Raw genomic sequence first — 21,977 nt, 5'->3', positions numbered from 1 at the left:
TATATTAACACATGTGTCAGGTGCATACTGCAGGGCAGTTAGATACTCTGAGACACAGAGATAAATAGGCCTCATAGAAATGCTTTGTTACCGTGGTTACTATGCTTTTTAAGCTTTGGAGCTAATGGCCACACATTTTTTTGTTTTGTTTTATTTATTTGGTTGGTTAGTTGGGCTTTTTTTTTTTGGTTGGTTTTTGTTTTTCGAGGTAGCATCTCCCTCCAGCCCAGGCTGTTGTGAAATTCACTGTGTAATTTCAGGCTGGCCTCAAACTCATGGCAATTCTCCTACCTCTGCCTCCTAAGTGATGGGATTAAAGGTGTGTGCCACCACTTCTGGCTAGTTTTTTTTTTTACCTAGAAAATTTAGTGGTATGAGAATAATTTTGTTGAGGGTTAAATATTTATCTATCCCTCCCTTTTTGAGAAGAGTTTTTTTCCTTAAATAAAAGTAAAAAGTCTTGCCATGTATCACAAGTAGTCTCAAACTCATTGCAATCTTTCTTCCTTGGCCTTCCAAGTGCTGAAATGACAAGCATGAGTCACCACACCAGCTCATCACATTGGCTTTGATGGTTGTGTGGCATAGGGAGGATAAGTGGCTCTGCAGGGAAGACAGTGACCATGGGGGCAGGTGGGTGAGTGCATAAGTGAGTCTTCACAGATTGCATTGCGGGTGGTTTTGAAAGCTGGCTGTGCTCAGAGGACGTTTTCAGTAGCAAGTGGAAGGCCAAGGCCCATTATGCAGTACAGGGGAGAAGAGGGCTGTTGGTGTCACAGGATATTAGAAGGCATAGGAGAGCTTGCCTCAGGTATCTGTAGGGTATAGACTTATGTTCCTTGACAACTCCCCCTCCCCCCGCCCCCGAACACACACACAGTGAAAATTGAGGGTCTTGTGTACCCACCTGGGGTACTAACCTTGTCATGTGTTCTGTTTAGTCTATAAAATCCTCACAGACTTCCCAGTAGGGGTGGTGTCGGGAGGTAGTGTAAGACTTGGGCCAGCCACCAGCTGGTGTCTCCCTGCATCCTAATGTCACATACCTGGCTCTTGGGTACACAACCTTACCTCCATTGTCCTCATGCTGTTCCCACTGTTGGAGCTCAGCCTGGGTGTCTAGAACCTGAAGAAGGTAGTTCCAGCGCTCACTTTCAGTGTTGGGAGGAGTATGGGGAATCCCCGCAGATGCATGCAGATCCAGGCAGTGGTCCACAAGGCCGCTCTGTGCATGGGCACTGGCAAAGTTCCAGAGTAAGGGAGCATTCCATGTTAGTCCATGTTGATCTGAACATGGCCTGAACGCTCTTTCCTAAGGCTGCAAATTCTTCCTCCTTGTCTAGGCCACATACCCTAGGATGGGCCCTGCGCCCTGTCCTCAAGGCTTGCATCTTTCTCTGGGGTTGGTCTGCAGAGAACCCATTGCTTCCTGTGGCTTTCCTGTGGATTTTGACAGTCAACAGTAGTTACCTCTGAAGAGTTTGTCTAAAGAAAATAAAAGTCCATGTGATCACCAGTTGGTGACAGGTACCCCCCCCCCCTCCACCCAGGACACTTGCTCCCTCCCTGAAGCCAAGGTTCGGCATCTGGCAGGACCTTCACTACCTCTTGTGCGGATGTGGGGATACATTTATTTTCTAATTTGCAGTTTTATTGCCCCTAGCAGTGAGATATAAATTGACCCTAGAAGTTAGAGTGACTGTAAAGAACACTTGGGATTGTATATAAATGTTTGACTTCAGTTGTCATTAGACTTGGCAGTCTGATGTTCACTGTATTTGTTTTGTTTTGGAAGATTTTGATATGAAGGGTTGTTGGCTGTTGTTTTTGCAGTGCTGGAGATGAAGGCCAGTATTTATCTTTAGAAAGAAAAGGTTCTGTGAGATACTCTGCATATGTTATTGTAGAAAAAGAAACCTAAAAATATATATACAAAAAAAGATTTGTAGGGAGGATGTAGCTCAGACAGAGTATGTACTTAGCATGTAAACATCCCTGGGTTTAAGCCCCACACTGAAAAGAAAAAAGACTTGGAGCTATCCATACAGGCAAACAGAATATACTGTCTTCCCTGCTTGTTTTAAGTGGTGTGGAAAAATACTTGAGAAAGAAGATGGGCACACATGCCCCTAGTCACCTTCATACAGCTATGGTAGGGCCATGGTCTTTAAAAATGTCACCCGGTAGTTTGGGGTACTTGACAGGGCTGTGTCAAGACTCTCTCTCTCCCAGCAGTATGGGTGTAATGTGAGTCCTGTACCCAGGGTCCCCTTGCACTAAGGGAGCTGTTGGGATTTCAGGTCTTGAGAGGGGTGGCCTGTTGGTGTTAGACCACAACATGACCCAAGGACTTCATTTAGCAAGGGGCTATTGGTGATGTCCAGTGGAAGCCATCCCCATTGCTAGCTTGCTGTGCTAAGTACGTAGCAGCATTTTCAGTGTTGAGAATCTGTGCTGGTTTTTGTTTTTACTTTTTGCATTAGTGGGGATTGAATGCAGGGCTTCATGCATGTCAGGTGAGTGCTCTGCCATATGTGCCATGTCCTCTGTTCTCTGTATCACTCTTGTTTTACTATTTTACTTTATTTGCAAGCAGAGGGAGAATGGCCATGCCAGGGCTTTTAGCCACTGCAAATGAACTCCATATGCATGTGCCACTTTTTGTTGGTACTGGGGAATCAAACTCAGGTCGTTTAGTTTTGCAGGCAAGTGCCTTAACTACTGAGCCATCTCTCCAGCTACCTTGTTTTACTTTTAAAGACTTTCAGAGAATTAGGTACTTGTATCCCCAACCCACTATTTTTTTTAAAAAAGGGTTTAAAAGAATAGTTTGTTTCCAAATAAGAGGAAAAGAAAGAACAGACTCCTCAGTGAGAAGGAGATTCCAGAGCTCCAAAGTCTGCCTTCCTGGTGGGAGCTGGACTTTTATCTAATGAGAGAAGCCCACCCATCCGGAGTCCATGCCAGGTCAGCTTAAATGAAGGTGAAGATGCTGGTTGGTCCATTATGCACCAAGGACTTCCTAGGTCCCAGAAAGCTCATCAAGTCAACCTACCAACCGCTGGGGCAGGGGGGGCAGGGGGCTATCCAGGCCAGGAATTCGGAGAAAATAGGGTCACTCTCTTAGTCATCTTGGGTTAGAATATAGTCACTTATCAAGGGCCCTTTCCCCCTAACTGCCTAGCTCCAATGGTGTTTCAATTCTATATCTCAGAAGCCATCCTAACCACTGTTAGGAAAATGGAGTGATGTCCACTCTTAACTGCTTTGTGTTGGTTAGGCCACAGCAGTCAGGGTTCCTCTGGAGGGAAGGCTAGCGAGCCCATGATAGAACACTCTGGCCTGGTGGTCAGCTTCTGGGTACTAAAGTGTCTGTATTTTTGGCACTTGGAACTGCACCTGAAACACATAAAGGAGTGTTAGTAACATCCTAGTGAAAGATTGCAGTTCATCTCCATATGGGCTATTTAATACTGTGAGGTCTTCAAGAAGGAAGGTCTATAACCCTACAAGAAGTGGCCAGGGATCGGCTTCTTTTGGTTCCCATTCTTGTCAACTTTCAGGCTTTAGAGTGTGATTGAGGGGACCTAGGTAGATGGAGTCAGGTTGTTGAAGGGCTGTGTGAGTGTGGGCTGACTACAAACGAGAGGAGATGAAGATACAACAGTAGTTGAGTTTATAAGATCCCAAACCAACCAGGTGTTATGAAGGGAATAGTGGTCATTCCCTGAATGCCCTGTTGGTTATGCAGACTGCTAATGCTCTATGGGTGGTAGTGATTTTTGCATTCTGTAAGGAGATGGGGACTTTGTAAGGGATCCAGGGAGGCAGCCAGCATTCAGTCACTCAAGTGGGCCCTCTGTGTAGTGTGCATTCTGTAAGGATTTGGTGACCTTGTCAGGATCCGGGGGAACAGTAAATGCTCCCTAACGCAGGCCTTCTATTAAGTGTACACAGTGCTTTCTGTCAAGGATTTGGTGACTCCATAGGGACCTATGGAGGTGGTCAACATTCCCTCATATGGGCCTTCTGTGTAGTGAGCACTGTGTATTCTGTAAGAATTTTGTCACTCCATAAGGATTCATGGAAGTAGTCAGCTTTCTATCACATGGGCCTTCTGGGTAGGGTGCACAATGTTTTATAAGGGGATGGTGTTAATAGCCTCAGGGCTGTAGAGTATTAAAGTGACAGGGTCCTATTAACACAATTGGAAATGCTCAGAGAGAACTCTTTCTGTTAACCTTTTCATGCCCATCTAACGACAATTCTTTTGAATGTGTCTCACTATAGGCATGAGTTGCTGGAGGACGCCCGCAGACAAGGCTTACCATTTGCTCAGTGGGACGGGCCCACGGTGGTGGTGTGGCTGGAGGTACATCTCTTCCCATGTTGCAGGAAGTAAGCTCCTTAAAGCTTCTCCTATGTTATTCCTGATGTTCTGGCCTCTTTGTTCCTGTCTCCAGCTCTGGGTTGGGATGCCCGCATGGTACGTGGCTGCCTGCCGTGCCAATGTGAAAAGTGGAGCTATCATGTCTGCCTTGTCGGACACTGAAATCCAACGGGAGATTGGCATCAGCAACCCGCTTCACAGGCTGAAACTGCGGTTGGCTATCCAGGAGATCATGTCACTGACCAGCCCATCTGCCCCGCCTACATCAAGGACGGTAAGTTCAGAGTCTGCACATTCTTGGGCCACAGGCAGGCCTCTTGGAAGGCAGTATCCCATGCAGCATTGCTTCCTTGGTCTTAACCCAAGGAAATTTTCATTTAAAAAGTTTTCAAATATGGGAAGTGAGTGGTCAAAGATCACAGCTTGGTGGTAGAATGCTTGTCTTCCATGTCATGGCCCTGGGTTCCAGCCCCAGCACCAGAAGAAACAAAATTTAACAACAACAACAAAAAGTTCAAGGAGAGGGCTGGAGAGATGGCTCAGCAGTTAAGGCATTTGTCTGCAAAGCTTGATGACCTGAGTTCAGTTTCCTAGTACCCAGGTAAAGCCAAAGCCTGATACATGCATCTATAGTTCGTTTGTAGTGGCTAGACACCCTGGCCCTTTCTCTCTCTTTCTCACTCTCTGCTTGCAAAATAAATAAATAAATAAATATATTTGAGGAGAGTTTGGGCAATAAACATATCAAGATCCTGTCCGTTTTTTTTTTTTCTTTTCTTTTTAAAGGTTGACTAGAAAGTCCTTATAAAAAGTTAGAGGTTTTTTTTTTTTTTTTAAGATAGAAAATGATTCTCCAGCCTGGACTAGAGTAAGTCCTTACCTCGTGGGGGAAAAAAAGAAAAAAGAAAACAATTCTCATAAATTTAAATGTAAATTGAGCCAGTCTAAGGGTTTCTTGAGAAACAGAAAATTAATGCTGTAAGTACATATTTTGTAATTGAACTTACTGAATTTCCTTTCTGATTAATTTCCTGATTCAGATCGAATACTGAGCATTTTCACTGTAAGTAAGCATAGTTCCTAAACAAATTATGCAGTGTAAATGCTTTTAAATTCTTATTAAAATATAACTTATAGAAGTCAGGTGTCTCTAAGGCTCCTACCTGGCTGGGCAGCTGCTGTCCTGGTGCTGTGGCCTGTCCTGCCACAGAACTACAAATGTGCTCCCCACCTTTAACCTGTCCCACATGTCTCCATGTGCCACATGGAGAACTGATGCTAACCTGCTTGTAGACCTTCCTGTGGGTCAGAGTTGGTACATAAAGGCAGTTCCTTCACTGTCCCTGATGAATGAAAAAGAGCAAGGAGAATGAACAGGGCCTGGGCTTGTGCTGTATTTATTCTCCCGTCTAGCTTCTGCCCTTCTACCTTCTGTATGAACTATGTCATGTAATGTAATGTCATGTATGTCATGTCATGTTGGCACAAGTGCCATAGGCTTAAGCAGGGATGTGCTTTTCTCGTGCAGAGTTTAGCTCTTGCAGACTCCTCGGATATGCCCACTAAATACAGCTAATAGTATTAGTCAGGGATGGTCACTGATACCCAGCAGTGTGGTCCCTAGAGAATCTCAACAGAAACAAGAGGAGGGCCCGGTGTAGTCATGCATGTCAATAATCTCAGCACTTGGGAGGAGGCAATGGTATTCTGAGTTTGTGGTTTTAAGTTTTAGTGAGACTAGTCTTAAAAGGGGGGGGGGGCGTGGTGGTACACACCTTTAATCCCAGTACTTGGGAGGCAAAGGTAGGAGGATCGCCATGAGTTCAAGGCTACCCTGAGAATACATAGTTAATTCTAGGTCAGCCTGAGCCAGAGCCAGACCCTACCTTGAAAAATCAAAAAGAAAAGAAAAGAAAGAAAGAGCCGGGCATGGGTGCACACCTTTAATCCCAGTACTCGGGAGTCAGAGGTAGGAGGAATGCTTTAGTTCGAGGCCACCCTGAGACTACAGAGTGAATTCCAGGTCAGCCTGGGCTTGAGTGAGACCCTACCTCAAAAAAAAAAACGGCTGTGGTGACACACACCATTAATCCCAGCACTTGGGAGGCAGAGGTAGGAGGCTCACTGTGAGTTCAAGACCACCCTAAGACTATATATTGAATTCCAGGTCAGCCTGGTCTAGAAGGAGACCCTAAAACTAAAGAAGCAAGCTGGCCAGTTCACAGGGTATTCTGTGACCAGCATCACCAACTGTGGCTTGTTTGAGAAGCCATAGGTTCCAAGCTCCCAAGGATTTTAGCTGCTCATGAAGCTGCTGGTGTCCTCCCAGTACCACCGAGCTCCAAGGATTTTCCCTATGTGGGAAATCCTTGAAGACCTTCCCCACAGGTGAAAACCCGTTCTGATAAAAGCAGCGATGGGTGGGCATGAGGGTATGTGGGAAGGCCAGCTTCTAGTGGGTAGCATGGGCCACTTCTGCACTCAGCTTTAATTACATCCAGAGAGAAACAAAGAACCTCTCATACACTCCTGAGTGGCAGGACAAGGCCTGATGGGCGTTCACTGTTAACACAACTAAGTATGCATTGTAGAGATAAGCAGTAGGCCCTTATTCCTTAACTCAGAGAGTTCCCTGTGGAATGCTTTGTCTCCATGATCCAGTTTGTTCCCCATCATGTCACATTAGAATGACTTTTCTAGAAAGATGTTATGTGGCCTTTCCAGAATAGTTATAAGCGGTGTTCATAAAGGGAGTTCCTTAGATTGTAGTCCAGTGACCTGTGATGAGGATGGATCTCACTGGAGAAATGGCTTCCATATCATGAAGCACAGGCTAGATATCCTGCCCATGAGGAACTTGTAGCCTCAAGCAGGTGGCCATGAGTCCCAGGTCTGACTCTTAATGGTGACATGGAGCCATTGTTTCTGGCCTGTGCACATTGTTTGGCACTCCTGTGACTTATCCCACTCTTGGCCTCTTGGACTCCTTGTCATCTGGCTCACTGGCCCAGGGCAGTCTCAGCTGGCCAGAGTATAAGCATCTTGCCAGGCTGTTGAAGTGAGGCTGCTTTGGGTTCTTTTGGCATTGCAGTGATAAAACCTAAGGCCTGCACATGCCAGGTAAGCTCTACCACTGAGCTCCACCTCCAGCTATGAGACTGTTGGATCCAAAAGACAAAGAATCAAAAATTTCAGAAGCATGAAAATATGGTTTTTCTCTCTTTATGCTCATGTACTGCAGGGATTGGCATGGCAGCTGAGCCCTGGGAGTCAGGTGCTGTTGCCAGTCACACTGTAACAGGGTGTGGCTGTCCTAAGGGTCGGGCCTGTGGTGATATATCATTTTCTGTAAAGAGTGGCCTTTGCCTCAGGCTCCTCTGTGCCTATAGCTTATGTATGTGCCCCTCTCCTCTTTATCACGCTTCCCTGGCCCTGGATGTGGCTGGTGCACTGGTCACCTTAGACCACAGGAAATGTCTGGCTAACACACGAGGAGATGGAAACGCTCACAGCCACGCCGCAGACGGTCAGTTACACTGCAGCATGTGCTCACAGCACATTGCCATGTCACACCCACTGGGGCCTCTGCCTTTTTGTTGTGTTGTATTCAGTTGTTTCACATAAGTATAACCGTTGGACTATTAATTAAATGCACAAAACGTAATTTGTGTTTTGTTTTAGATTTTTTTTTTCCCGAGAATTTACCATTGGTGGATTTCTCTTTACAGTGGATGCTATCTTTCCCCTGAAAGAGATTTTAGTTTGGCACTCCACTGTGGTTGTGGAACCCAGCTTTCACCTTTTATGGGTGTGCTTGTCATGGAGAGGGTGTGCTCCCTGCATGAAAAGCCAGCACTGCTGATTCTGCATGGCTGCTGCATGCCGCTGTGACGCTGGATGTCCCTGTGCATCACCTGGTGCTGCCTCACTCTAGCTCGCCAACACTAATAGAGTTAACTTGCTTGCCTCACCACAGCTCACCAACACTAACAATTTGTTCTTTTGCACTCCTAACCTGACCTCGTAACATCAGGAAGATGAGGAGGGAAGCTGGGCTCAGGTTGGCGTCTTTCTATACTCCTTTCTTCACTGTGTGTGAGAGCCATGATTTCAGCACCTCCATTTGCTCTTGCAGTGTTAAGGACTTGAAAGCTTAGTCAGGCACAGTGCAGGCTTAGAGTGCGGCTCATGGACAACTTTGAGCATTTCTTACATGGAGCCATGCCATTTGTTTTCCTTAGCCCAGATCTCTCTATTAACAGGAGTCTTTCACACAGAGTTGCCTGGCTTCTGCAATTACATACATGTAACTCCTTCCTTGGAGTAACCCTAGTTACAAGATCTCCTGGCAGAAAAGTTGTGAAATATTTTCCAAATCCAGAAGTTGGCATAACACACTTTTTTCTCTGTGTGTTACATTTTACTAAGTCCTGTACTAATGCCGAGTGGGTTTAAGGTCTTCACTGAAGGTATTCTCAGGAACCAGCTTCCTGTGGCCTCAGGTATGCTGACATTCTCACCCCTAGCTCTTCAGCTTGCAGGACGCTGCATTCACATTCAGGCAGCTCAGGTGAATGACAGTGCTGCCTCCAAGGATCCCCTCAGCACTGCTGAGACCATGCAGTGGGGCTCTGTTCATGCAGCACCAGGTGTGGACCTGCAGTCCTGGAGACTCCCCAAGCATCGGACTCTGTCCATCCGGAGAAAGTACCCATACTCTTGAGAGTTTAGCTGCTGTAAGGTGGGGGGTTACTTGTATTTCTCAAGGGTAGCCAGTTAGAGCTGAGGCGGAGAGGAGCCATGACCTCTGGGGTTCCTACCTTGCCTTAGGCACTCTGCCTCTCCCCTTGAGAACGCTTGTTCATTATTATTTAAAAAACGGAGTGGGTAGTCACTTCAGGGTATCTCTCATGACCGAGCAAAACACTGTAGCCTTCAGATGATTCATCGCAGCCCCAGAGGCATGCAGGGTAAACACGTGTGTGTCCTTTGCAGTGAAAGTATAAATGAGAAGGGCCACGCAGAACATGGCAGAATTACCAGCATGCAGTGTCTGGCGGAATCTCCCACTGTCCCTCTTCCAGACAGACCTGCCAGGGCAGAGCCGCCAGTCCACCTCCCTGCGCTGCATGGTGACAGCCACCGAGGGAGACTTCAGCTGTCCATGGACTCTCAGGAAGTAGGCATCCAGTTGTGGTCAGAGCCTTTTGTACGTGTGTTTGCTATGTGGATGCTCCGCCACTTACAGGAGCCACCAGTGAGCAGGATGGCCACAGCCCCTGCCTCCATGGTGGAGCCTGTGTTTTAGTGAGTATAGGCTGGAAGTCAGGGCTGGGCTGTGGGGTTTCGTTCTGGGGAGAGGAGAAGGGCTGTCCTGACAGCACCCGCGGAGTTGAGGAATTTGCTACTTCCACACAGCTCTTTGTGTAGATGGCTCTTTTCCTTCCACCAATGAGGGAGACAGAGTCTGCAGGCCAGAGAACGACATTAATTCCTCACACTGGAAAGCACCAGACCTGCATAAGCAAGCCTGGAAATACTGTGGGATAGCACTGTGACTGCCCAAGTATCTATGGGAAATGATGGAACCTTTTGTTCTTCTAGAACTTGAGCATTCTTGTTGAGATTTAAGCCGTTCTTTCCACTTTAGCTAGAGCAAGAAAAAAAAAAAAAAAAAGCTCAAAGGTTGTGTGAATAAGAGCACAGTGGTGATGGTTGACTTTGATTTCAGAGGGTTATACCACATGCCTAAAGGCACTTTTTCTCTCTCGTGTGTACAATGTAGTGTTTACCTCTTTTGTACAAGCTTGACACACATTCTGTTACATCGACCCTATGGATTTTATGGGGTAAAATGGCATCATAAATGATGATTTTGAAACCTCAATTTCCAGTTCATTTCTAGTATTCTTAAATAGTGTGTGGGCCTTGAGTCCTGCTGATTGGCTAAGTTCACATACTGTTTTGGTAGCTATTTCTTATCTACCTGGTCATTGTGTCTTCTGCATATAAAAGAGGCTATATTTCTTTTCCAACTCAGATGTGTTTTCTGTTTGCTTATTTTTTGAGGTAAGATCTCACTCTGGCCAGGCTGACCTGGAATTCACTATGTAGTCTCTGGGTGGCCTCGAACTCACAGTGATCCTCCTACTCTACCTTCCCAGTTTTGGGGCCAGATGGTGTACCACCATGCCCCGCTAGATTTTTTTAAATGTCTTTTTCTTGCCCTTTTTCGGTGGCAAGGACTTAGAGGACCGAGCTTAGTACTAGTGGTGAGAGTGACCATGCTCGCATTCTCAGCTCTAGGGAGTGTCCAGTCCCTCACGACCAGGGGGTTGTAGGAGGCATCTATTCCCAGGTCTGGAAGGACAAGAAATCTGTGACATGATTTTTCTGCATCTGTCATATAGTATTGTGTTTCTTAAGTCTCTTAATAGGCAAAATTTCCGTGCTTTTTCTGAGCTGTTGTACCAGCCTTTGTCCTGTGATAATAAAGCCTATTTGCCATATCCTTATTTTAGCATGTTGTTGATTTGACTTGCTAATATTAGAGATGCTTGCATGCCTTAGTTTTATGTATGTTGATTTCAAATATTTGGAGGACTTTTAGATAGCTATTTTTATTTACTTCTTCATCTTTGGAAGACTAGGTCTTGCTGTGTTGTTCAAACTAGCTCCTAACTTCTGGCCCAAAAGATACTCTATCTGACTTGGAACTACAAGCCTATACCAGCATACACAGCTTACATTTCTGATCCATTTTCTTTTGTTGTCAGAGAACATGCTATATATGATGGTAGATTCTAAGCATATTGAGAGACAAGGGGTGGAGCTCAGTGGTAGAGCATGCATGTAGTAGGCATAAGCCCCGGGATGGGTGTGGTAGCATGCAATTATAGTTCTGGCTACTTGGGAGGCTGAGGCTGGAGGCTATCTTTAGCCTAGAGAATCTTGCTCCATGCCAGCAGCACTAAATGTGGCATCTGAATAGTGGCCCTCTAGGACCTGGAGATGGCTAGATGACACAGGCTAGTCAGTACAGTGATACAGTCTGTGAAAATAGCCTCTGGGCAACATGCCCCCCAAAAAAGAGGAAAAGTAGGGAAAGATATATTTTGTTGTTGGATGGAAAATTCTGTATGATCAAGTTGATTAGTATTTTTGCTTCACTGTCCAGGTTTTTTTCCTCTTGTTTACTTTTTCTTTTTTCTTTCTCTTTTTTTTGACTTGGTGGTTCAGACAGTGCTTGGGAGAGAAGAGTTTTAAGTTTCTTGATTATAGTTGTCTTTCTTCATTAAGTCTCTTATTGTTACTAGTTTATTTTTTAAAAGACTTTTAATCCATTCTTACTGATTTTTGAAATAAACATGCTTGATTTGGGAAAATGGAATGTCAAAAAAAAAAAATAAAATAAAAACCAGCCAGAGATCATTTTAATGAGTGAGGTTGTTTCAATGCTTCAAACTTGTTCATGAGTCGTGACCATTGCTGTTTAGGTTGCTGTGTGAAAACTGTTCAGAAAGGGAATCTTTAGTCAGTCTCAGTTCTAGTGTGGTTTGTTAAATACATTCAGGTTGTTACAAATGAATCAGAGTTTCACAATGTGATTCCTTTTGGGTGAGATTTTGCTAACATTTAAGAGGTGGGAATAGAAGACCAAAGCACTTGGAGATCATAAAGACCAGCACTGTCATTAGTGTGGCCTTCAGAACATGTTGTGGATAACAAGTTTATGACTGATGTTAGCCACTTACTAAAAGCAGACACTCGCGTATGGGGACATGAACCATGAGTGGATTGGCAACGAATGGCTGCCCAGCCTAGGCCTCCCACAGTACCGCAGCTATTTCATGGAGTGCCTTGTGGATGCCAGGATGCTGGACCACCTGACCAAGAAGGACCTGCGTGGACAGCTGAAGATGGTTGACAGCTTCCACAGGTGAGTTTATGCATGCACACACATACCCCTACACCTATGCACATGGACCTTCCTGTTGACCAGAGGCTTGGCCCTGTTGTCATCTCTCAATAACTTTTTTTTTTATAAATAGAAACAGTTTCCAGTGTGGAATTATGTGCCTAAGAAGGTTAAATTATGACCGAAAAGAACTGGAAAGAAAGAGAGAAGAGAGTCAGAATGAAATCAAAGGCAAGTGTTCTGCACGGGGTGGATGCTACACATTGCTGCTGCCTGGGAGGCTTTAGATAGAGGAACCTGGCCTGGCAAAGTGACAGCAGGGAGGAATGAAAAGGAAAATGTTTGACAGCTTGTGCATGCCTCAGTCTGTGGGGGTGGCATTTTCCTTAACACTTTAGCTTTCTTTCCGTGCTTGGTGGCGCATGCTTTTAATCCCAGCACTGGGAGGCAGAGGTAGGAGGATCACCGTGAGTTCGAGGCCACCCTGAGACTCCATAATGAATTCCAGGTCAGCCTGGACCAGAGTGAGACCCCACATTGAAAAACCAAACCAAAACAAAAAAAAAAAAAAAAAAAAAAAAAACTTTAGCTTTCTTTTGGTTTCTATGGCTTCTGGTTTTGTTCAGAAATGCTATGAGAGCCAGGCAGGGCAAAGTGAGCCACTATGTGCTCCCTGAACTGACATGCATAGGGTCCAGGAGATCAGAGTGGCAGTCTCCTCCAAGAGGGGGAGCAGTAGGATTCAGGCAACCCTCAGGTCTCCCTTGAAGGACAGGAGTGTCTTGGGGGTGGGGGTGGGCAAAGGCATTCCAGTGAGGAACAAGCTGCAGGCAGCTGCTCCCCAGGGTCTCCTTCCTTATCACAGTCCCTCCTCACCCAGCACCCTTCCAGGAAAAGTTTTAGGATCCAGGAAGTCACTGATATTTCTAGCAGTGGTAAGAAGTAGGTGAGCCTTCCTGAGGTGAGTGGGTACTCCATGGCTCCATCATCTGTGTCTTTACCATGGTCCCATGGGTGTTCTCACTAAGAAAAAAACTAGAGGACTGAGGTGCAACATAGTGTAGAACACTCATCAGGCAGCAGGGTGAGGTTCTGGTCTTGACCTCCCACTCCAAAAAGGTGGGAGAGGACAGCAAGGTGCTCTTGAGACTGCGCATGTGCAGGGAAGTCTTCTCATAGTCGAGTCACTCCGCATCCTGACGTCTATAGTGTGTCAGATGGGCCGATCTGTAATGTTGTTTTCTGTAGCACTTTCATGCCTTTTTACAGTTGACAGTAACTCTCCTTGCAAGTGATTGAGTATATTTTTAGAATGACTCTTTTTAGATAGATCCCTGCCAGAATTGATCAAATAATTTTCATAAATATGATCTCCAGAGAGTCTGATATGCTGGAGAATGTCTAAATTTCTTTCTATAATGGGAGAGCTGGACATGGTGACACATGCCTGTGATCCCAGTGCTCAGGAAGCTGAAGGAAAAGGATTGTGTCAGTACAGGGCCAGCCAACGCTACATTTATGAAATCCAGAAATAAAGTGAGCTGGGCCTGGTGTCACATGCCTTTAATACCATCACTCGGGAGGCAGAGGCAGGAGGATCACTGTGAATTTGAGGCCAGCCTAAGACTACAGAGTGAGTGCCAGGTCACCTTGGACTACAGTGAGACCCTACCTGGAAAAAACAAATTCAAATAAATAAAATGCCAGAGTGAGACCCCACCTCAAAAAACCAAAATAAATAAATAAGTAAAATGAGAAAAATGTGTAAGATGTTTCTATAGTACATAATCTTTTACTGATGATTTTTAAAAAGATGATTAAGGGTTTTGGGGAGATGGCTCAGTTGGCAAAGTGTTTGATTTGCAATCATGAGAATCTCCAGAACCTATATAATGCTGGGCAGTTCTGGGGAGGCAGAGATAGAAGGATCCCCATGACTGGCTGCTCTAGCCAAATCATGAAGCGGTTAAGGCATTTGCCTGCAAAGCCAAAGGACCCAGGCTCGATTTCCCAAGACCCACGTTAGCCAGATGCACAAGGGGGCACACATGTCTGGAGTTCATTTGCAGTGGCTGGAGGCCCTGGCGTGCCCATTCTCTCTCCCTCTTTTCCATTAAATAAATAAATAAATATTTTAAAAAAGAAAGAAAGGAGCTTTCTGAGTTACGGTGTTGACTTCCTCTGTCACAAGATGCTGTTAAGAGGTTTGGCTTCTGGTTCTCAGTCCCTCGTCCTGCTTCATCTCTGGAAGTGCACTGTGCACAGTGCACCATCCCCCTGGATTCGCTGGAGCAGTTCTCATGGGGATTCCTGGAATGGAGCCAACCGGGGTGCCTGTATGAATGTCTGTCTGTTGGGCTGTGATTATGGCACCTGGGGTATTGAGTCTGTTTTAGGAAGGAGTCAGGATTCACACTAGTACCTGCTTTCTGTGCTGCTCCAGGATGGTGGGAAGTGTTCTAAAGCCACCATTACAGTTGCTTTCTTATCTCACAGATGTGCTTGTTTGGAGCAATGATCGTGTGATCCGTTGGATCCTGTCAATTGGCCTTAAAGAGTATGCAAACAACCTCATAGAGAGCGGTGTGCATGGTGCGCTTCTGGCCTTAGATGAAACCTTTGATTTCAATGCACTGGCGCTGTTGCTGCAGATCCCCACGCAGAACACACAGGTGACACAGGTTTCACACTGGCACTCAGACTCAGGCACGATGCAGTGGGTCCCAGGCCCCAGGTGTATGGGGTGGGTGTCCGTTTTTTGAGTTCAGGATATTGGGACAGTTTAGGTGCATCAAAGGCCCACTTCTGACAGAGACTCTCATTTCCATGCATGTACTTATAAAAGTCCTTATCAAAGGAAAAATGTTTTTAGGTGTACCCCATGGAGATTTAGTAGTTTTGCTTCAACAGATGATCATCTTACGTAATTCTGTCTTGTTGAGCACAGGTGAAAATCAAGATATTGTTATTGCTCTACAGAATACTCTCTTTTGTCAATCCCCCAGTGAACCCACATGGGCACACTCCTGCTTACGGTTTTCAAGAGAGTGTGGCCTCCTCTCCCCTAAAGTCTGTCCCAGATTTGAAATGTTAAATAACTGGAATATTCCAACAACCTTCCTATTGAATTGATGCAAGCTTTGGGGGGCTTTTGTTATTTCAGGCTCGAACTGTCTTGGAAAGGGAGTTTAACAACCTTTTGATCATGGGAACTGACAGAAGATTTGATGAAGTAAGTTCTTAGTCTAAAGGTTTTAGCTTTTGTTGGTTGGCTTGCTTTTGTTTATGGTACTATGGTTGGAACTCAGGGCCCTGAGCATGCTAGGCTGTTGCTGTGTCACTTAGCTGTATCCAACTCTGATGTGTAAAAGAATAAGCTCTTTTGTCCTGTTTAGATCCATGTGGCAGTATTGTTATTTTATAAGTCTGTGCATGTGTGTGCTCATGTGTATATACACACATGTGATGCTGAACTCAAACTCCCAGTGTTCTGAATACTGAGTACATCAGCATGGTCACTGGGCTATACTTGAAGCCCAGAAGACGACAATTTTTTTAAATTAAATTTTTTGTTTCATGTAGTAAGGTCTCACTCTTGCCCAGACTACCACTGTGTAGCTCAAGCTGGCTTGACTGCCAAGCCATCTCTCCAGCCCCAGAAAAATACTATTTTGACAAAACTGTTTTTTTTTTTTTTTTTTTTTTTTTTTTTTTTTTTTTGGTTTTTCGAGGTAGGGTCTCACTCTGGTCCAGGCTGACCTGGAATTAACTCTGTCATCTCAGGGTGGCCTTGAACTCATGGCAATCCTCCTACCTCTGCCTCCCAAGTGCTGGGATTAAAGGCGTGCGCCACCACGCCCGGCTGTTTGTTTTTTTTTAAACTAGGGATTTTGTGTGTCTGACTGTCTCCGAATCGTACAACAGGCCAGGTTATCATTGAACTTGTAGCATTCTTCCTGCTCCGTCTCCCAAGTACTAGTGTTCTAGGTGCACACCACATCTGGCTCACTGTTTAGCTTTTTGATTCCCCTCAAAGGTGGTTTTCACATCACATAATTGGGTGACCCAAGGAGCCAAATTTGTGTGTTGTGTCCTACCTTGTCCAGAGCTTCCCTGCTTCAGGAGGGGCATGCCCCTCCCCCCCCAAAACAATTGACTCCTTTCTCCTTACACCTTCGGACTTTCTTTATTAGGCCTGAAGAAAACCTGAGTTAGGCCACCTCTGATGACACAGCACTTGTCATCTGTATCCTGGCCCTAAGATGAAATTCTTTTAGCTAGACAAAATGCTTTCTACACTGGGAAGGGGTTTCTTCAAGACCCAATCAAAAGACCATGAAGCTGTGGCTAACCCCTGTGGCCCCAGACCTTCATTTCTCCCATTTGTGCCCAATGTGGGTCACCATGCCTCTTTTCTTGCTGCAGGTCTGTTTAGATGGTCAGTTGTAAGGCGGCCAGGAAGGGTTAGCTACTTATAGGCCACAGCCCTCAGGCCCAGCCCCTATTCTGAGGACCTGACATTGTCACTGGGTGCCTGTCCTTCAGTGTTAAATGAAGTTTGTCTTCTCCTTCTTGGTTTGCCAGGATGATGACAAAAGCTTTCGGAGAGCACCTTCATGGAGAAAAAAGTTCCGACCAAAGGACATCCGAGGTCTGGCTGCCGGCTCTGCAGAGACACTCCCTGCTAATTTCCGGGTCACTTCCTCCATGTCCTCACCCTCTGTGCAGCCAAAGAAGATGCAGATGGACGGTACGTGGAGAGCCTGCAACCTGCTGGGTGTGCTGGCACTTAATGCGTGACCGGCAAATAACAGTGGCTGCATGCCCAGATGTCAGTTGTCCAGTTAACCCTAACATTTGTGTTTCTCATATTGATAACAGTTATAGAACTTTCAGGAAAATTCTTGTCTTGTTGAATCTTGGCCTGGTCTCCTAACTCAGAAACATTATCATGGTCTGTTTTCAGGGCTAAGGTGAAGCTGTGCTTGTAAGGATAGGATTGTGATGGTATGGGAGCTTCCAGACTCTTGCTGGTCTTCTCTCCAAAATGGCACCTTTTTTTCTTTTTCTTTTCTTTTTTTTTTGTTTTTGTTTTTGAGACAGTGTTTTGCTATGTAGCCTAGCATGGTCTTGAACTTGCAGCAGCCCTCCTTCCTCACTCTCCTGAGTGCTGAGATTTATAAGCATGAGCCATCACTCCTGGCTCAGATTTTAAATAACACAGTTTCCCTTCCTTTCTCTGTTCGTACCAAGCTCTTATCTTTTCTGTGTAATTACGTGTGCCCCCATTTAGAAGGACAGGGAAGATGGGATGGAGACCCAGGGGCGTCTCTGGTGGAGCCAGGTGGCCTGCTCATGTAGGTGGGAGGGGTTAAAATATGATCAGTGTTTTACTGTACTGGACACATGGTGTGGTTGTTCTAGGACAACTTGGTGGGGAAAAACCTCTAGTATGTTTTCCAGAGTTGAGTAACATGCTTAAGGAAGATCCAGAATGCCTTTTCACTAGTCACTCTAGGAAACTTAGTGTGCAGATGAACTTATCTGTGTGAGCCAGGACTCCTTTAGTTTTGCATGTCAGCTTAATGCAGCCTGAGTGTTTCTGTGTTTTCCCTACAAAGTACCTTTCTTGTTAAATGCTAATACACTGCAGAGGTGGAGACATTAGACAGACTGGAATAAACCAGGAGAAGGTGGACCTCTGCTCTGCAGAAGATGGCTTGTTACTCTTTCAAGTAAAAAGGGCATCTGGCTTGGTCTCATGGATTCTGCTAAGGACTTTCTGTGAGGAGGAGCCAGGTGCATCCCAGCAGGTCCCTTGTGGGTACAGACCATGCTCACTCAGCACCAGTTCTGAGTGTCTTTTCTAGATATGGGCAAAATATTGTTCAGTGCCACCCAAGCCCATGGCAAGCCTGCACTGGTGCTAGCAGGCCTCCATGCTTTCTGGTAGAAACTGAGATGGTGTTTCAGTGTCCTAAGTGAAGTCACCATCAGGGCCTGCTGCGCTGGCCACCCTGTCCTTCAGCTCACAGGGGTTCCCTGTAAGCAATGGGTGCTGAGCACAGGTCTCCCTGAGACCTCAGGCCAGCTTGTACTCAGTGCTCCTGCAGTCCCTCTAGCTACCAGCACTAAGGCAGGGCCTGTGTGCAGAGTTTAAGGAGATCAGGGACACCCGGAAACCATGTTGAATGGCACAACAGTGCTGCTTCAGAGTTAATTACCAGCATCTCTGGGCTCCCTGGGGAGAAAGAAGCCTCTGGGCCATCCTGGGTGCCCTTACTCAGCTCCCTCCCCACACCATAGCCATCTATACTCAGACCCTTGGGGTGCACCTTGGCAGGTGTGGAAATGTGTCTTACTTGTGCCCTTGTGTGATGTTTTAACACTAACTGCATGCTGTGTTTGCACGCTTCCTCTGTGGCTGTGGAGACAGGCAGTGTGTCAGGAGCACAGAGGCTGGACTCGGCCACGGTCAGGACTTACTCCTGCTAGAGCCTTCTGCTGGTGAGTAGCAGCAGCCTGCCCCGCCCCTGTCAGTGGCAGCAGGTAGACTGTCACTTCATGTCCAGCTAGAGCTGCCGACTTCAGACCATGAGAGCTAGCATCAGCCACTGTGAGAATAGAAAAGTATCCACACCAGAGCTTGGCACTATGCAGGTGCTTTGGTGTTACAGCTAATCAGAGACTGATGTGTGCTCATTGTTAAAGAAAAATGTATTTCCGCTTCCTCCTTAGACTCGAAAAGGGTACCTCACTCTAGGTGACCACCTGTGTCATTGGATGGGAGCAGGAGAATAGCCTTGAGGGATGGGAGCTCTCACTCCAGCTCACTGCTATCTCATTTGATGTGTCCTTATCGTTAAAGAAAAGTGTACTTCTACTTACCTCTGGTGTGAAGATACCCCAAATCAGGAAGCAGGAGGGGGGCACCCCAAGTCAGGAGCAGGAGGGGGACGTCACAAGTCAGGAGCAGGAGGGGGACGTCACAAGTCCGGAGCAGGAGGGGGACGTCACAAGTCGGGAGCAGGAGGAGGACGTCACAAGTTGGGAGCAGGAGGGGACGTCACAAGTCGGGAGCAGGAGGGGGACGTCGCAAGTCGGGAGCAGGAGGGGGACATTGCAAGTCAGGAGCAGGAGGGGGACACCCAGTCAGTGGTCGTGAGGACCATGGAGCACGGGTGTCTCCTGGAGTGTGGTTTGTTTGTGCACAGTGGTATGACTCCTCGTTGCTTTGTAAGGAAGACATTGTGGAGTGAGGCTGCTCACAGGGTGGCAGAAAGATGACTATGTAGTATGTTAGCTTTCATTAGGCTGTCTCATTGCCAGCCCTGATTCTGCATTGCTGAGCCAGGCTGTAGGGACAGGTGACCTGCCTGTGTGCTCCAGACCTCTGTTAAGGGTGAAGGTTCCAAGGCCCAAGCCTATTCCCTCCATCTGTCTTGCTCAAGTGTGACATCTGTTTGAATCTGAAATCAGATTCATAGTCCTTTTAGACATGTTTAGGAGGCCATATGGGACAGTCTTGGGGACAGGGCATGGAGGCAGGTGGCTATGGGGTGGGCTGCCCTCTCTTGGGGTGACTGTGCTGAAAGCACTGTCTGTGCTTATTTCCAGTTTACCCACACTACTTCTACCGGTGACGATGTGGCTCCGAATCCAGCAGACTACGTATCAGAATTGAGTGGAATCTAATCTGTTCATACTCGCTATTATGGACCTGAAGATATTTTATTACAGAGTTTTTAAATTAGTGAAAAAATCACAAATACCATAGAGAAAATATTTTAGACTCTAATGTTTCTTATATTTATGTAAACTGCGGCTCTTTGTTGGTTTAGTACTTACTTTTTCATGTATGTCCAGGCTATAAATATCCTTTTGAATCAATTCATGTTCTTACACCTGATTTTAGTCTTTCAAATGAATGTACTGTACTGCTTGTATGTATAAATCCTATGAACAAATAGAGGGCTTTTGTAAATTGTGCATTTATTGTAATTATCCCTGTGTAATTTTTTAATGCTAAACCATGACAGGAAAGGATTTTACTATGTTTATAAAGTCACCATGACAAGCCATGTGCATTCTCCTCTACCCTGCTCCAAAGCAATCATTCTCAAAGAAAGAAGTGGACTTCATTTCTAGCAATTATTGTCATATTTAATGATTGACCTTAACTGTCCTCTTCCTAGCAAGAAATCTCCAGTTTGACTGAAGGCTCAGAACACTGTACCCATAGCCTTGGGCTGCCCTCTCCCGCCTCCAGTGGATATGAGTGCAAGTCTCTTGTCTCAGAGGCCGACAGGGCCATGAGCTGGGAACCACACCCCACAGCCTGGGCAACCTACAGTGCAGAACCTTCCTGAAGGGAATCTCCCTGCAGCCACTCTTCGAGGACCAATCACGGAGCTTTTGCTCATCTCTGCAGGCAACCTAATAAAGGCCTTATTTTTCTTATGTAAACCATCTTTTTACATTGTTTGTAACGTGTCTATTTAGCTTTGATGGCATAGCCACTTGAGTGAGTAGCAAATACAACATTCACTTTCCGGTGGCATCTTAAAAAGCCAGCAGGCCAAGCCCGGCCATGTGCGTATTTATTATGCAGCCACGTGGTGGAGTGGCATCCTCTTACATTTGGTGTTGACTCTTAGCTCACTCTACAATCTGCTGTCACCATTCCGTTTTCTGTTCATTTCTGTGAACTCCTGATTACGTAAAAAAGTGTGTACAGTCTCCTTTTGAACTGTTTTTATCACAGTATTATTTATTGCTTTCTTTCAATAAAGTACTGAAGCATTTTTCCACTGCCAGTTGAAGTGCCAGAGCGAATGCAGTTCTGTTGGACCCTGGCAGAGACCCTGGTTCTGTCTCGTGCAGTGATCTGGGGAAGGTGTTGCCTGGCCCAGAAGCTCAGTGGGGAGGGCCGGGGATAGAAATAGGAAAGCTGGAGGATGGATTGTCTGTCTGTCTCAGAGTTGCTGACCAGAGTCACAGGTGACATGTACAAGACCACAGAGGGTAAATGGGAGGGCTTTCTAAGTAGTCCTCAGCTAGGCTGGCCGAGTGGCCCTGGATCCAGCAGACCAGCCGCTGAGGCACATACCTGCGTCCATGCTGCTCCTCGGCTCTGTGAACTGGCTTTATCCTCTTGCCCTACCAGGTCTAAGCACTTGGAAGTCTAGTTCCACCCGAGCCATGAACCAGAAGGGTGTCAGGGAAACGACAGGCTAAGTAGCTCAGAAGAATCAGGTGGAGCCTCTCATGGAAGAGGGTGATGTGAGTGAGTGGTTGGGCAGGAACTCTGGGAAATTGCTAACAGGGCCACATCAGACAGTTTCAGAGCTATTTCCCATTCTAGGTAGGTCTAGAGACCTTGGCCCATCTGGGTCTCCTTGAGTGCCTCTGCCAGGTTAGTGGCTTTCCTGGATGACATGTCTGTCTGGCATGGATTTGGGCTGTCCTGTTTTTCCCTGACAAGAGCAAGGTCCCTTCAGGCCTAGCATATCTCAGAGCTGCTGTCCTCTGCCTGCTTCTCTTTCAGGTTGTTCTTTGAGACATGGTCTTGCTATGTAGTTCTAGATGGCCTGGGACCCACTGTTGTTCCCCAGACTCCAGGGCCTTGTACACTAGGCAAGCACTCCTCTGAGCTCTGCCACTAGCATT

General features: G+C 46.2%; 1 protein-coding gene across 9 annotated transcripts in view; it reads left to right on the top strand.

Annotated features, from left to right (window-relative positions):
- Positions 1–21,124, top strand: part of Ppfia1 (PTPRF interacting protein alpha 1) — a 110,592-nt gene extending 89,468 nt beyond the window's left edge. For 2 of the 9 annotated variants that reach the window (XM_045146394.1, XM_045146374.1), the window contains 11 exons: positions 4,291–4,372; positions 4,464–4,664; positions 7,854–7,916; positions 8,424–8,450; positions 12,151–12,329; positions 12,442–12,539; positions 14,805–14,980; positions 15,472–15,540; positions 16,893–17,058; positions 18,745–18,815; positions 19,926–21,124. In XM_045146394.1, coding sequence (XP_045002329.1) covers positions 4,291–4,372; positions 4,464–4,664; positions 7,854–7,916; positions 8,424–8,450; positions 12,151–12,329; positions 12,442–12,539; positions 14,805–14,980; positions 15,472–15,540; positions 16,893–17,058; positions 18,745–18,803 — 1,120 coding nt within the window. In that variant the 3' untranslated portion in view covers positions 18,804–18,815; positions 19,926–21,124. The remainder of the gene's footprint in view (positions 1–4,290; positions 4,373–4,463; positions 4,665–7,853; positions 7,917–8,423; positions 8,451–12,150; positions 12,330–12,441; positions 12,540–14,804; positions 14,981–15,471; positions 15,541–16,892; positions 17,059–18,744; positions 18,816–19,925) is intronic. The other 7 variants (XM_004654241.2, XM_045146416.1, XM_045146380.1 and 4 more) reach the window with 6 other exon arrangements.
- The last annotated feature ends 853 nt before the right edge of the window (positions 21,125–21,977 follow it).

This window comes from Jaculus jaculus, chromosome 1 (genome assembly GCF_020740685.1).
Source record: "Jaculus jaculus isolate mJacJac1 chromosome 1, mJacJac1.mat.Y.cur, whole genome shotgun sequence".
NCBI lineage: Eukaryota > Metazoa > Chordata > Mammalia > Rodentia > Dipodidae > Jaculus > Jaculus jaculus.
Note: the sequence above shows the minus strand (reverse complement) of the source record. Positions and strands in the feature narration are given on the sequence as shown.